At 47.3% G+C, this 15,849-nt stretch overlaps 1 protein-coding gene across 2 annotated transcripts in view; it reads left to right on the top strand.

Moving 5' to 3' along the window:
• Cgnl1 (cingulin-like 1) overlaps positions 1-15,849 on the top strand; it is a 128,361-nt gene that overhangs the window by 37,533 nt on the left and 74,979 nt on the right. For both annotated transcript variants that reach the window (XM_005393852.2, XM_013518875.1), the window contains 3 exons: positions 4,671-6,203; positions 7,118-7,212; positions 8,910-9,015. In XM_005393852.2, the coding sequence (XP_005393909.1) occupies positions 4,686-6,203; positions 7,118-7,212; positions 8,910-9,015 (1,719 nt within the window). In that variant the 5' untranslated portion in view covers positions 4,671-4,685. Of the gene's footprint in view, positions 1-4,670; positions 6,204-7,117; positions 7,213-8,909; positions 9,016-15,849 lie in introns of those variants that run through there.

Genomic DNA, 15,849 nt, shown 5'->3' with positions numbered 1-15,849 from the left:
ATTACCATCATTTAGCAGTCTTTTCATAAACCATTCTTTCCACCCCAAAACACCACTTTTATTTGCCAAGTGCCGCAATGTTAACATCCTGGCACCTGATCAGTTTCTACTGCCAAATTATGTAAGCCCCTGGTTGGGCTCCAGCCCGGCTGGGCAAGCCCGGCTGCGGTGTGTTAGCATGGCAGACAGGGCTCTGGGCCGGGGAAGAGGAGAACAGCTGTCCTTAAACTCATTAATTAATTCAGCGTTTACACTTTGATTGGGAAGGAAATTCGCATTTGCTTAAGGCACCAGTGCCCGGCTGAGAAATGTCAGTCTGCGAATATATCGGATTGAGGTTTGTTGTCAAGGAAATGCAAGTTGTGGATGTTTCGTGAAATTCAACTATGTGCATTAATTTACCAGCAGGGAGCTAAGACTGTAATAAACCAAGGTGGCCTTACTCAGAGATTGAAATGTGATTAGTGTTGACGCGAGCAGCAGCAGCAGCTACTGAAATGGACTATAAAACCCTAGATCAGACTCTTATTAACAAATATTAAGAAACATTTTCATCAAAAAAGTCTGTCAGCGTAAGAAGAGATTATGGGGAGGAAGATAGGTGCGTGTGGTAAACGCCACACACACAAAGCATCCACGTTTGCAGCGAATGCCTGTTGGAGGGTTTTGTAAGGGGCTGGGGGTGGGGCTGGGGGGTAGAGTGACGGCTTGGTGGTGCCTGGGTTCACCCCACAGCGCCGCCCTGGTTGTTATAACTTTAATAAATATGAACGTTTCTGGAGACCAGAGAATGAGACCCGCCGCGCTGCTTGGGAGAGGGCCCGCACAGTGGCCGGCACTGCGGTCTCCGCGTCCCGGTGCCACGCTTGCACTCATGTGCCCCGCAGGGACTCGGACGCGGCCTGTGCGCGCTAAGCACGGTTTCCACACGGCTGCGTCCCGCTGGGTTTCATATCAGAAACCTTCCCGGGGTTGAAAAGTTTGGGGCCAGGATGTAGCTCAGTGGCACAGCGCCTGCCTGGCAAGCGCGAGGTCCTGAGTTTGAGTCCCAGTGCCAAAAGTAGAGCAAAATAAAAGTTTATCCTCTCTTTAAAGTACTACTCGCTGGGGCTGGGGATTTAGCTCAGCGGCACAGCTCCTGCCTGGCAAGCGCAAGGTTGTGAGTTCGGTTCCGGTACCGGAAAAAAAAACGAAAAAAAAAGTACAACTTGCTGACGGTAAAGGAACAAACAAGGTATGAACCTGCAAAGGCCGAGAGCGGCCATGGAGGAAAGGTACAGTTACCCTCAGTAAGAGAGAGATGCTGCTTCATACCTGAGCCAGAGCAGCGTTTGTGAAAGAGGAATAAATGAGAGGGCAGGGGAGAGCTATTGGAAATTACAGATTCAGTGCTTTAGTTTGGAAAAATATTGAGGCTGTATTTCTCAAAAACCAGTGCAAAACAGATGGAGTTGGGAGCGGAATGGAAATTGTGCGTACACTGTGTCATCTACCATGTGTAGAACCCATGAGAAATCCGAGCTGAGAACATGATTTGGAGACAGGGAGGAAAGTCCTAGAGGAAACAGCTAAAATTTGCGATTGGCTTATTCTGGAGAATGTGTTTGGGATGGGGGAAGGGAAGTTAGAGGTTATAGGTTTTTGCTGTATCTTGTTTTATTTTGATTAAGAAGTACATAAAAATATCAGTGTAAGCTGGGCGTGGTGGTGCACACCTGTAACCCCAGCATTCGGGAGGCTGAGGCAGGAGGATCATTGCGAGTTTGAGACCAGCCTGGGCTACAAAGTGAGCTCAAGGCCAGCCTGAACTGCATAGCGGGACCCTGTCTCAAAAAGACAAGACAAAACAAAACAAAACAAAATCAGTGTAACTGAAAGTGAAAGGAGACATAATGGAATAGTTGTAATTGGCAAGGTAATGGTAAATATCACAGAGGTTCGTGTCTCTGAGTTGTTCTGTCTGTAAGATGGGAAGTGATGTCGGTAGGCCTTCCACCAAGCAAAGTGGACGGCACCCTGCTGTTGCAGGAGCCTGAATGTGTCCCCAGTCCCATGACAGATCAGAGAGATAAAATAACAGTGTGCTGTCACTGGACAGTTACTAAGGTTGCACTAATGACTATATTTTGAATGTCATCCACAACTTAAAGTGGAGACCATACCATTCACTTAGGAAGCATTGACAAAAATTACTCATCTATATTTGCTCACAAGGCAAACCTCCATAATTTGAAAAGAAATAGTAAAGACTTAATTTTCTGACCACAAAACGAGTAGAAATAAATAACATTTAGAAGTAAAGATCCCCTAAGCCAAAATAACACAACAGCAAAATATTGGATGTGAAAAAAACTTTTTTAAATACAACTCTTGGATTAAAGACGAAATCAGAGCCAGCATTCTTGAGAAGCTAGTTCTGGACACAGGCGTAGGTGCTGTCCACAGAAATCTAGTCATGGCGAAGGCTGCTGGCTGCCTTCCCAATGTCCATTCTGCTTTCTCTTCACTACCACTGTGTTGATTTTGTTGAGTGTCAGTGAGCAGCTGAAACCCTTCTTTTGCAGCCTCCCTCGTAGCTGAGGGTGGCAGTATGGCTAAGTTCTTACCAAGAAGATGGGAAGGATTGATGGTGAGTCCTCCAGGAACGTCTAAAAAGAAGTTTGGCTCATCTGGTCTGTCTTTGACATATGTGATTTGGGCTCAGCTACTCAGTAATTTTAAGGTGTCTAGCACACGCTAGAGATAGAGAAGTGTGGCTTTAGTTACTTGTAATCAGCTGTGGTCTGGAAATATTAAGTGGGGATTCCAGAAGTAACTCATAAGTTTAAAGTTCCATACTGTTCTGAGTAGCAGGATGGACTTTCACCTCATGCTGCCCAGGGTATGAGTCACTTGCTATGTGCTGTGTATCCACACTGTATACACTACCCACCTGGCAGTCACTTAGCAGCCTCTAGGTTATCAGATTGGCTCTTGTGGTGTGGGAGTGCTTGTGTCAAAATAGGCTTTATTTTACTTAACCATGACTGTGAAGTGCAAGAGAGGTGATGTTGGCAATGTTTGTATGCCAAAGAAAAGCTGTATTTTGCTTTCTGTAAGTAAAAAAGTGAAAGTTCAATAAGGTATTTTGAGATACCATTATCATATAACTTTTATTACAGTATACTGTAATTCTATCTTATTATTGCTATTAATATCTTACTCTGTTTTGTACTGTTTTTTGAGAAATACAGCCTCAATATTTTTCCAAACTGTTCTTATTGTTGCTGATAATATCTTATTATTGCTATTAGTTAATATCTTATTGCTGTTAATCTCTTACTCTAATTTACGAATTAAGTTTTTTATCATAGGTGTGTATGTATGTAGGGTTTGGTATTATTTACAACTTCAGCCATCTACTGATGGGTCCTGGGATATACCTGTGCATTGGGGGTGGGGGAACAGCGACTACTGTAATGAAAATCGAAGTAGAACTCAGGATATTGGAAAGTGAAAAAAGCTAAATGATTGTTAATTGTCAGAACTGACTCTTCAGAAAAGCAGCAGTTAGAACACTACTGGTCCAGTCCAGGAACAGGGGAAGAAAGCACAAGTAAAAGTAGGTATGGAGACAGAGGAAATAAAATGATTTGTATTTTGCAAGACTGTGCAAATGAACTTGGAATTACGGGTTGAATGAGTGATTTTCTTGGAAAATATGCTGTGATCCTGGCTCCTGTGGGGAAAGAAGACTCAAAAGGGGCTTGTGGGTGACAGAAGTGAGGCAGCCACCCTCCGTGACCCCTCGGGGTTCCCTCTCCGCCGCAGGTTTTCGGAGTGGGCAGGGAGGGCTGGCTCCCCGTGGGCATCAGACCTGTGGCGTTGGCGGGGGCGGCCACACACCGGGCATGCAAGCGGGGCTTGGCGTCAAGACTCATTGCAAAATGAAGATGAGGCTCTGCACCTGCATCCCATGGTATTTTTTAAATGACGTTTTTCAGGTGACGAGGCCACTTGAACGTTCTGGGGAAGAAGAAAAGGTTCAGAAATTTTTTTAAAATCATTTACTCTCATCGTTAGTTTTACGAACAGCCGATCCCTTAGGGTGAAAATGTTTCCAACATATTCAAACACTAGAAAGATTTCAAAGCAGGACTGTGTAAAAAATACTGCAAGTGTTGTGGGAAGGTTAAAAGTACAGGAAAAAAGAAAAACAGTGAACATCAAAACTCTTTAGTTCTTGAGCACTTTCATGGAAAAGTACCTTGTTCTCAAACGCTGGCAGCTGGGACACCCTTCTTGGTTAAAAATAAATAGCATGAAGTGTGAGGAAACCAGCTTAAGGGAAAGGTGACCAGAACAGCAGTGAGCTGGAAACAGGCTCTGGAGCCTGTGCCAGGAGTTCTGGGCCAGTACCAGGGACTCTGCCCGGCCAGGGCTGTGCCTGACGCCGACAGGCCCTGCAGTGGGGCTGCCCCGGCGGGCTCTGGGAAGTCCGGAGGAGCCAGCGGGGTCAGGTCGGGGACAGGAGAGGGTGGCACTTAGCTTTTGGTTCTGAAGTGCTTTGCTGTTCAAAGCATCTTGTTTTCTCTGAACTTTGGAGTTTCCCCTCGTAATTACGCTAATCTTCATTTTAAACAGATGTAACTCTCGCTTAATGTCCTCTTCCGCCCCGTCTTTCCTGGTAGCTGGGACCGTGCGCCATGGAGCTGTACTTTGGTGAATACCGGCACGTGCAGCAGGAATACGGTGTCCACCTGCGACTGGCGAGTGACGAGAGCAGGAGGCCGAGGAACTCGCCGCGCTCCAGGACAGGCTCCTACGGCGTCAGTATCAGAGTCCAGGGCATCGACGGTCACCCCTACATAGTCCTCAACAACACGGAGCGCTGTCTGCCGGGAAATGGGCCCTCCTTCCCGTCTTCGGGGATGAAGGAGCGCGGCGGGGAAGAACCGCCGCCCCCAGAAAACCCATACGCCCAGCCCAGCTCACCCGGAGGCTCGAAGCAGCCCTCTCTCCCCGAGGGCAGGAATGGTGTCCTAGAGCGAAAAGACATCCCGGGGAGGTCGTCCCACCTGCTGAACTTTCAGAGGCATCCAGAGCTTTTGCAGCCCTACGACCCTAACAAGAGTGAGCTGAACGTGCAGAGTCACCCAGCTCCTGAGAGCGATTGGTTAACCGGTGTAACAGAAGAAGGCGCCAGCAAGAAGCCGCAGCCTTGGACTTGCTTTCCCAACCCCGGCAGCCCGCTGCCCGCCGGCCCTCCCCTGGAGTCCATCCGACTGTGCGGCTCTTTGGTCATAGAGGACCCCAAGCAGCAGACCTCAGTGTGCGTCAATGTCCAGAGCTGCGCGAAGGAAGGGCTGGCGGAGGAGGGCCTTTCCCCTGGCAGGAGGTCGACGGCCCTTAGCCCGCAGCCCCAGGCCGAAAGCAAGAGAACCAGGCCCGATGTCCTTCCCTTCCGGCGACAAGACTCCGCGGGCCCCGTCCTGGACGGGGCTCGGTCGCGGAGGTCCTCGTCCTCCTCCACCACGCCCACCTCGGCCAACTCTCTGTACAGGTTTCTGCTCGACGATCAGGAGTGTGCCATCCATGCTGACAACGTCAACCGGCACGAGAACCGGAGGTACATCCCCTTCTTGCCAGGGACTGGGCGGGATATTGACACGGGCTCCATTCCTGGTGTGGACCAGTTGATTGAAAAATTTGATCAAAAGCCTGGGCTTCAGAGAAGAGGACGGCCTGGGAGGCGGAACAGAATCAACCCGGACGACAGGAAGAGGTCCCGGAGCGTGGACAGCGCGTTTCCCTTCGGTCTGCAGGGCAGCGCGGAGTACCTGACGGAGTTCAGCAGGAACCTGGGCAAGTCCAGCGAGCGCCTCCTGCGGCCGTCCCAGCTGTGTCCCCAGAGGTCGCCAGCTCAGGAGAGCCGCGGGAGGCACGGCACAGGCCGAGCCTCGGCCAGGCCGCAGGGAGCCACGCACGGCGCCCAGGGTGCCACGCAGAACAAGGATGGGAAAGGCCTAGAAAACAAAGGAAGTCAAGAAGGCACCACAGTGGTTTGTACAACCTCCCTGGCAGCACAGGCCAGAAAGGAGGAAGAAATCAAAACAGCCACCGCTACGCTGATGTTGCAGAATAATCGGGCGGTGGCAACCTCGCCGGATTCTGGTGCCAAGAAAATTTCCATGAAGACATTTCCTTCCAGCTCAAACGCTCAGGTAACGCTGGTGTATTAGTCCTGTTTTCCCTCTTCCAGTGAACTAGTAATGTGCTAATGCTGCAAGTGGCCCTAGGAACACATCTTCTACCTCAAATCAGTAATTGCACATCTGACTTTTTTTTTAAGGATCAGGCTATGTCCTATTCCTTTCTTTTTTTTTTTTTTTTTTTTTTTTTTTTGAGGCAGAGTCTTGCTGTGCAGTTCAGGCTGGCCTTGAGCTCACTTTGTAGCCCAGGCTGATCTTGAACTCACAACAATCCTTCTGTCTCAGCCTCCTGAGTGCTGGGATTACAAGCGTGCACCACCATGCCTGGCCCTATGTCCTATTCCTGACTGTATAGTTTTCTGGGTTATTTCCAGTACCATGAGGTTTCCACTGTGATCTTTCTGTAAAGTAACTTGTCAGACATGGAAGGTGTGAAGCTGGAAGTACACAGAATTTGTTTCCCTCCAGGATTCAGGGATGGGGCTCTGGAGATACATTTTTATCCATGACATGGAATGACTAAGTTAATTTCTAGTCTGAGAAATTAGGTTAATTCTAAGCTTGTTTAGTCATAAAGTGGTGGGTTCTGTATGGTACATTCAGTGTCTTGGTGGTAACAATAAACAATAGCGATACGGTTGATAATGAGGCGGGTACGTGCCAGGCGCTGTGTGTTGCATGCATTTCTTCGTACTTGTTGTACCAGCCGTGTCAAGGCGGGTACTGTTAGCCTCAGTTTGGGGTGGGAAGATTGACGGGAGAGGTGAAGTAACTTGCTCAAGGTCACAGAGCCAAGCAGGGCTGGAGCAGACTGCGATGAGGATGTTTATCCAGGGAACCATTTCTGGAAAGTAGGAACCTGTTTGTTGCCATCTGCCTGGAAATGTCACCTTCCTGGTCTAATGAGAGACACGATTATGTTGTAGGCTACCCCGGATCTCTTAAAGGGCCAGCAAGAGCTCAGCCAGCAAGCCAATGAGGAGACGGCCAAGCAGATACTGTATAATTACCTCAAAGAAGGGTGAGGAATTTTCCTTAGGGAGCAGAGTGTTGTCATTTCGGGGGACGGTGGGGAGGGCACTCCTGGTTTCCTGTTCTAGGGATTTACGTCTTACCCAGCTGTCCTGGGGCTGTCTCAGTGGTGCAGCTTATACCAGCATTTAAATCTTGAGTGGAACAGGGTGGGGACGTGGGTAAGGGAGAGGAGAAATGGCATCATATTTCAAACATGAATACAGTATTTTTTTTTTTTTTTTTCTGAGACAAGGTCTGGCTATGTAGTTTAGGCCAGCCTTGAACTCACTATGCAGCCCAGACTGGCCTTGAACTCATGGAGATCCTCCTCCCTCAGCCTCCCAAGTGCTGGGATTACAGGGATGTGCCACCATGCTCAGTGAATACAGTATATTTTTAAAACGAGCCTTGACTGCTCAGATTTAAACTCAAGGATACGAGACTGTCTCTTGTTCAGTGTTCAGCTAGGTGGGCACCATCTTGAACTCCTACACAGACGGCGGTCCTGGGAGCCCTGTCAAGAAGTTACGGAGAGGAAGAACTTCCCTTGCCCACAGTGAGCGCCAGCCAGCAGCCCCGCTACCGTAACTCTTAGGGCACATAGGAGCTGTTTAGCAGCTGTGTTTTCTGAGCTTATCTCTGTACTTGGATTAATAAGCCTTCCAGTCTGTGCTCAGATGCTGTGCTGGATTCCAGCAGGGACGTGCGGGTCCTGCTCCCGTTTCTGGGCAGAGAGAAGGCCTCGGGCCGCTGCGGCTGAGAGCCAGCGTCTCCGCCACGCATGGGCTCCAGCACACTGGGCAGCTTTGTACTGTGTCTGGCAATTATTTGCATCACAGAGCTGACGAGCAAGTCAGGCTCAAAATGTAACACGGCATTGGTTCTTTGGGTTAAAAAAAGAAAAAAAAAGTAAGGAGATCCTTTTAGCCAAGAGCTAATTGTGTTAGTCTTTCCCTGTGGAGGGTTCTACCATGTTAAGATTAAAGTGGAAGAATTTTTGATTTTTAAAATTCTTTAAATTCCTTCCCTCCTTCCCTACTTTCTTTCCTTCCTTCTTTCCTCCCTCCTTCCCTCTCTTCCTTCCTTCCTTCCTTCCTTCCTTCTCTCTCTCCCTTTTCCTCCCTTGCTGAGATACTGGTGAGTCTGACTGCAGTGGGTGGCATCTAGTTAAGGAATTTTATTTAAATCTTTTAATTGCCAGAGTTGTGGTAGAAGTTAACAAAATTTGATCTGGTGGTTGTAGGTGGAAGAGAAAAGGCCAGTGTGCATATGTCTTGGTTTGGGGGGATGTTTTTTTTAACACATAGGCTAAACAAGTTCAGGGCTCTGCAGATTGCTCCAGTATATGATTTAAAGGTAAAGCGTGTGTGTATGACAGACAACAAAGAAAAGAATTCCTTTCAGAATGAATGCAAGTTATTTGAATGAAACAACAAAGGACTACATGATAACTAGTTTATTTAGAATGTGCTTATGTCTCACATATTTGGGAATGGAAATCCCTGTCCCAAATTGATAATAACATTGAACAATTTATTTGAAGAAAACCACACCCACCGTTCTGCTGGGCTAACACAGATTTTTGTCTGCAGCCTGGACCCAGGCCCTCAGTTTATCTTCCCTGGTAGCTGGAGTGTGTGGAGGTCTCTGGGTGTTCCACCTGGGGTTATGCCCCTCATTGTTTTTTTTCTGCTCTTTTTATAGAAGCTCTGACAATGAGGATGCCACTAAAAGGAAAGTCAACTTGGTCTTTGAGAAAATCCAGACCTTAAAGTCTCGTGCAGCAGGGAGTGCCCAAGGGAATCACCAAGTAAGTTGAAGTGTGGATTGTCAGAGTGTGTCTCTTGTGGAAGGCGGTAAACAGCTCATGTTGTCTCTGCATTTGTTTCTGGCAGTAAGTAGGATGTTTCTTCAGTAGTAAGCAGCACTTTCACTGGAGGATGGTCTTTAAATACAGGTTGGATTCCTAGCCCCCAAAAATCTGAACTCCTCCAAAATCCAAAACTTTGAGTGCAACATGGCGCCATAGGTGGGAAACTCCGTACCTAATCTCGTGTGTCATAGTGAATGCACGAGTTTTGTTTTCATGCACAAAACTGGGAAAGACCACCGTATAAAGTTACCTTTGGCTTATGTGTCAGGATGTAAATGAATTTCATGTTTCAACTTGGGTTCCCAAAATAGCTCCTTATGTGTCTGTAAATATTCTACCCCTCTCCAAAAAATCCCACATCCAACATGCTTCTGGTTCCAAGCATTTTGGGTGAGGGATGCTTAACCTGTATTTTTAATTTGTACTTTTTTTCAGAGCTATTTTAAGATATTTAAATAATATATAACTGTAATAGAATGACAAATAGTTGTTGAAATTTAGAAGGGGAAGATAAAAATAGGAAGAATGAAATAGCATATGGCTGGAGAATTCTCAAATTGCCACTGGCAAATTTGGAAGAGAAGTGTGAGAGCTGTGGGTGGAACTGAAAGGTCAGGTGTGAAGGAGTAAAGATTTCCATGTGCTCTGTGCATGGTGGCCCCTGCCTACAATCCCAGTACTCCGAAGGCTGAGGCAGGAGGATGGCTGTGAGTTCCGGGTCAGTCTGGACTACATAGTAACACTCTGTCTCAAAAACCCAAACAACCACCACCAAAATAGACTGACATTGGTGAAACCAGGCACACGGGGAGGGAAGGAGTACGGTGATACCAAGTGCTGTTCCTGAACTGCTCTTTTCTGGATTTGCTGAGTATGAGTGGGGGCTGATAGATGCTTAGATGCATGAGCAGTGATCTCATACCTGACGAACACCCGCCATTTGCCAGCACAGTTTGTGGCCTGAACAAAGCAGAACTTGAGAGAGGAGAGCTGCACACTGGCTTCTGGAGCCTACACCACTTGTTAGGCCTCAGTTCTCGGTCGTGGGGCTCCCCCTCCCTACCAGGGAGTTCTGCGTGGCGGAGAAGAGGGGGTAGCACTGTACCTGGAGCAGGCAGAGGGCATCTGTACCTGCATTTCAGCCTTAGGGACATGCACAGAGCACATGCTTAGCCTCGAGTGTTCCTTCGCACTCGGCTGGCCCATGACTATGCCGTGTGTGTGTGTGTGTGTGTGTGTGTGTGTGTGTGTGTGTGTGTGTACACATATGCATCCACCATTCCCGTGGGGCATCTTCAGGCCCTGTAACTGGCTTATACAGGCTTGAGGAGCTCTATGTAGTCCTTAAAATTAGTTTACTATTTGTTGGTTAAAACTCTTCAGTCCAAATTGTCACTGTGGATCTTGTTTCTCGCTTACGTGAATGTTTTGGGGGAGAACACAGTCTCTGGCCTTGGTGTTAACGTTGTCACTGTGGGTGACAGGCTCAACAGCCAGCTCACACTGGGGAAGTCAGACCGGCCAGGGAAGTCAGTGACGCTCCTTAATGGTGTTTCAAAAGATTGTAGAGAAGAAGGGACAGCAGGGTGCTCTGGATCAAGGAACAGGACTGGGGTCACTTAATGGCACCAGAACGTAGGGTCAGGGTGCTGGGGGAAGAGCCAGGCAGGAAAGACCTTGGAGATCGTATAAGGAATTCCCACTTCCGTGAAGGGCGGGGGCTGCATCGGTGGACCTGACCCAGGCACGACTGCTGTTGTACTTGTAACGTGTGTTCCTTTTGTGGCTTTTGGAGAGGGGTCAGGCTGGGGGAGGGGAGAGCTGTTCCGAAGCTGCTGCCGCGCCGAGCGGGGACGAGAAGCTAGAATGAGGCTCTGGTCACAGCTCTGACTTGAATCGCCCATGAGTTTCTGCCCTTTCTCTCCATCTCGTGTTCTGCGTCTGATTATTTGCTGGCCGGGGTTCTGGGGTTTTATCTGTGTGGTGCCTGTGAAACGATCCCTAGGAGAGAGCGTCGGAGCCCTCTGCCTACCTACAGACAGGCCGTTGCGGGAAATGGCAAAGCGGCGGGGGGTTTGTCTGGGAAAGAACAGCGTATGAGTCCCCCCACTGCGTGGGGTTTAAATTTCTAAAATGGATCGTTCTCATTTTGCCAAAGAAAATTGCAAGTCTTGTGTTTTTGCTCCTCAGTTCTTATCCCTTCCGTGGGGTGGGTGGGAAGTTTATCACAAACAACCCACACCTGGATTCCATGACATCCGAGCCAACGCTGCCTTTTATAGCTGTGGTTCCTGCTTCTATCTCTTCCTCTCACCTATCTAACCACTTTACTGTGGGATTTTAGCCAAATCCTTTGCAGAACATCATCTGTTATTTCCAGGGAAGAAGAAAAATGAGACCCATTAATATTCATACTCAGATCAGAGATATTTTCTAATAGCGCTCTTTGTCCTCTTTGTTATGTTTCTCTGCGGTGTGGAAGTGCGACATTGAAAAGAAGAAGCCAGGTTAGCCAAAATACGTTTATTTTACTACTTGCTTATAGGCACAGGCAGAGTAAGGAACGGCAAGCTCCCTGGCGGTAATAGGGCAGTAATCCCTGCAATACAGAGGCAGGGGCTTTGGGTATAACTTCAGGCAACAGATGTGTCTTCAGAAGATACTTGTTTTTACGTTGTTTTGTTGGAGTACAATATGCAGTAAGTTGCACTGTTTAACTGCATACCTCAGTGAATTTTGGATGTCCGTTTGCATCCATGCAAATACCACTCGGATCAAGAGTCAACATTCCCGCCGCCCTGCTTTCCCAGGCTTCCTGCTCGGTCACGCTCCACACTCTGGAGGTAGCCGTCTCCTAACTTCTGTCACCTGGATTAGGATTTCCTTTCTTGGAATTTGTGTTCAGAAAGACCGACAATTTGTGTTCTTGTGTGTCCAGCTGAATTTCCTCAGCAGTGTGTCAGTGAGAGTCCTGCGTGTCGTATTTGCCCAGGAACTGTTTTATTGTTCTGGAGTTTTCCGCTGTGTCAGCAATCACTAGAGTCCATCTTGTTTGTGGACGTTTGCGGTTGGGCGGTTAGGAGGAGAGCTGCCATGAATTGTGTTGTACGTGCTTTTTCTTGGGAACAAAGTCACTCCTTCTCTAGAGAACACCTGGGAGTGAATTCCCTGGGTCATGAAGTAGCCCAGCTTTGGCGCTTCAGTGTCGCCCAGGGCTGCAGAAAGCACCGGAAGGAGTTCAGGCCGTGCCTCCTGCAGCAGTGCGCTCGGGTCCCGCGTGCTCCTCCTCTCTGGTACCTCACCTCTGTTCCATTCCGCTGGCCTGCTGGCCTCTCCTTGCATTAGTACTACGCGGATACAGTACCTGAAAGCTAGTACTGTGTAGCTTGCCTTCCAACTTTATTCTTCTTCAAGGCTGCCTTGGCTATTCCAGGTGTTTTGCCTTTCCACATAGACTTTGGAATCAGCTGGTTGTTTGCATCAAGAAGAGGTGAGAAGCTGCAGGAATTTTGATGGGGTTGCACTGAGTTATTGGCATCTTAGCGTGACTGGTATTCCCGTTCGTTCGTGAGCGTGCGCTTCTATGTCTCCACCTCCTGCTGGCTATGTCCCCCGGTGTTGCTCATTCCTTCGCGTTCAGCCTTGCCTTTTAGGACTGTTTTCTTCCATCCCGGAGAGTTTTGCTATCACACCCTGCAGTCCTTGTCTGTTCAGTGTCGTTTCAGCTCATCTTCTGTTCATTCTCATTTTGGAGGGCACTTGCCCGAGTATTGTTTTGTTTCAGGACTTCAGAAGCATCGAGTGGTCTTTTGTCCTCGGGGGCCCACTGGGGAGCCAGGCGTCTGTGCCAGCGTTGCCCTCCTGGATGTGAGACATCTTTTCTCTCATCTTTTCTCTTCAGCTTTTAGAAGTTTAACTGTAATGTGCCTAAATGTGGTTTTTCATGTATTTATCTCACTTGAGGTTCCTTGTGTTCTTGAATTGAAGGGTTGCCGGCTTCATCAGATTTGAAAATGACTGACTGGCCATTATTTCCTTGCATATTGCTTCTTTTCTATATTCTTTCATCTTTTTTTCAGATTCTAGTTATGTGTGCAGAACTTTTAATGGTAACCTGTATATCTCGTGTTCCCTGTTGGTGTGCCTGTATGTACATGTTTGGTGTGTGTGTTTGGGAGGGTGTTTTTACGGGTGTGTGTAATGTGTATGTGTCCCCTTCGATGCATCAGATATTCTGTGTATTTTCTACTGACCTTTCAAATTATTAATCTTGTTTCTGGCTATCTTAGTCTTCTTTTAAGACTTACTAAGATGTCTTTAAACAAATCTTCAAAAAAAGAATCTTCTTTAAGGCTGATTCTGTCAAGAACCATCTAATGAATTCTTAAATTTCAGATATTATGTGTGGCCATTCCAGAATGTCCTCTTTATTATATTTGTGGATTCTGAGTATGTATGGAAAATCATCTTTTCATCCATTTTGTCCATGATTCCCTCTGTTTAAAAACTACTCTCTGTATTTCTTCTGAAGTCCTAATCTGCGAACTTCCACGTCTGGGTCATCTCCGGGTGACAAGCTTGGGTGTCCTGGGTTGGATTATCTCTCGCTCAAGAATGTTTTCTTAGTCATTCAAATGGTCATCAGGTGGCCTTCAGGCCATGTGCTTGGCTGTCGGAGGCGCTGCTCTTGGGGGTGGGAAAAGCTAGTAAAATTTTTGCCCTTGTTCGGGTGGCAGGGCCCCTGTTTTCTTCTTGGGTCTCAAACGAATGCCACGCTGTCCACCAGGACTTTCCTGTGTTTGCCGAGTTGGAACCCTGGTGCCTCCTAGACGTGTGCAATCTGTGAAGTCTGTTGGCTTCTTTGCCTGCTTGTAGCTTGGCTCTGCTGGCCTCAGAGTCTTTCCGTGCTCGTCACACAGCCCAGGAACCGTGCAAGGATCCAAGGAATGTTTTTGCCCCAGGACTGTGCAGCTCCGTCTGTGGCGGTCGTACCCGCTAGGATCCTAACCCTGAAATCGCTCTGCTTACCATCTCTAGACACCAGCCTCTTTTCCTTCATCAGTGAGCTGCCGCTTTCCATTGGGATTTTTTCTTAAATTAATAGACTTTTTGTCAGAGAAGCTTTAGGTTCCCAGAAGAATTGAGTGGAACGTACAGATTTCCCGTCCCCCATGCGGTGTCCCCCAGAATGGTACGTTTGCTATAATCGGTGGACCTGCCCTGAGCCGTCCTTACGGCCTGAAGTCCATCATTCACACAGGGTTGCTCTTGGCATTGTGTTTTCTTTGGGTTTGGGTCACTGAATGATAACATGCATCCACTATTACAGCATCGTGGAGAGTGACTTTGCTGTCTTAAAGTCCTTTATGTTCTGCCTGTTTCTCTTCCCTCTTCCTCATTCCGTAACAACCAGGAATCTTTTAACTGTATAGTTTTACCTTTTCCAGAATGTCCTAAATTTGGGATCATACCGCCTTTTCATAGTGGCTGCTTTCACTTAGTAATACGCATTTCTCTTGTGTCTTTTAATGGCATGACAGACAGCCCATTCGCTTTTAGGGCTGAGTAATATTGTTTGACATAGCGCAGCTTATCCATTAACCCACTGCGGACGCCACGGTCGCCTCCAAATGTTGTCAGTGGGGAACAAAGGTCCTATAAACATTCATGCATGGTTTGTGTGTGAACGGACGTTTTCACTGTATTTGGGTAAGTGCCAAGGAATGTAACTCCTGGGACCTGTGATAAGAACATGCTTAGGTTTGTAAGGAGCAACTGGACTTGCAAAGTGGCCGCACCGTTCTTCATTTCTGCCAGCGGTGGAACAGAGTCCTGCTGTTCTGTATCCTTGCCAGAGGTTCCTGTTTTCAGTACTTGGGGTACACTGATGTCTTATTGTTTTAATTTGTAATTTCCAAATAACGTTTTCACATTTCACTGTACTATGGTTTGCAACTGTGGTCAGGGAGAGCCCAGGGGAGATATAGCATGACCTCATTCTTTTTAAAGGTTATAGTCCTGCCGGGGATATAGCTCAGCGTGCAGCACAGCACCTGCCCTGCAAGCGTGACGTCCTGAGTTCTATTCCTGGTACCAAAAAAAAAAAAAATTACAGTACTAAGTTATTTGGCTTTCAGTGCCTGCAGTTATCTTATGTGTTTTGTCCGCTTTCATAGCTTTTCTGGGAGAGTAAGTCTGAGGTCAGGTCCTCGGTCACGACTAGAGCTAGAATTCCAGAAATCATTAACTGTGATTTTATTGAACGTAGGAGAAGTGTTGGGTTCTGTGGATGGGAAGGTGAAGGACACACAGCTCCACCCTCAAAGTGCATGATGTAAGGGAGTAATTCTCAGACCACTGAGACGCTGAGGCTAGACCGTGTTCTGCCACTGATGAAGAAAAGTGAACGTTTCTCAGTTTACCTACAAAATGGTTTTGTCGCTGACCTTTTTCTTAATCAGTGATTTCTATGGACTGGAATCTAGATGTTACTATGGAGAAGCTATTAAGTTTTGCTTGTACTAAATTTAATACCTTAATATTTCATACTGCTCTACAGAATACTTAAAGGACTTCCAACAAATATATCACCTAAAAAAATATATCACCTGTCCACATTTTAGTCATGTATTGGAGTGATGTTCAGAAGTCTGATGAAATAATCCTTGTGACTATGGTAAATGATGTCAAATAAAGTTCACTGAGGCTCCAGGTGCCAGAATGATCAACTGCCTGTGAATTCAGAGGAAGTTCTGTAGGGGTTGATACTTG

The sequence above is a fragment of the Chinchilla lanigera genome, unplaced genomic scaffold (assembly GCF_000276665.1).
Source record: "Chinchilla lanigera isolate Chin_1 unplaced genomic scaffold, ChiLan1.0 scaffold00049, whole genome shotgun sequence".
NCBI classification, from domain to species: domain Eukaryota; kingdom Metazoa; phylum Chordata; class Mammalia; order Rodentia; family Chinchillidae; genus Chinchilla; species Chinchilla lanigera.
This window is presented reverse-complemented; position numbering and strand designations above follow the sequence as displayed.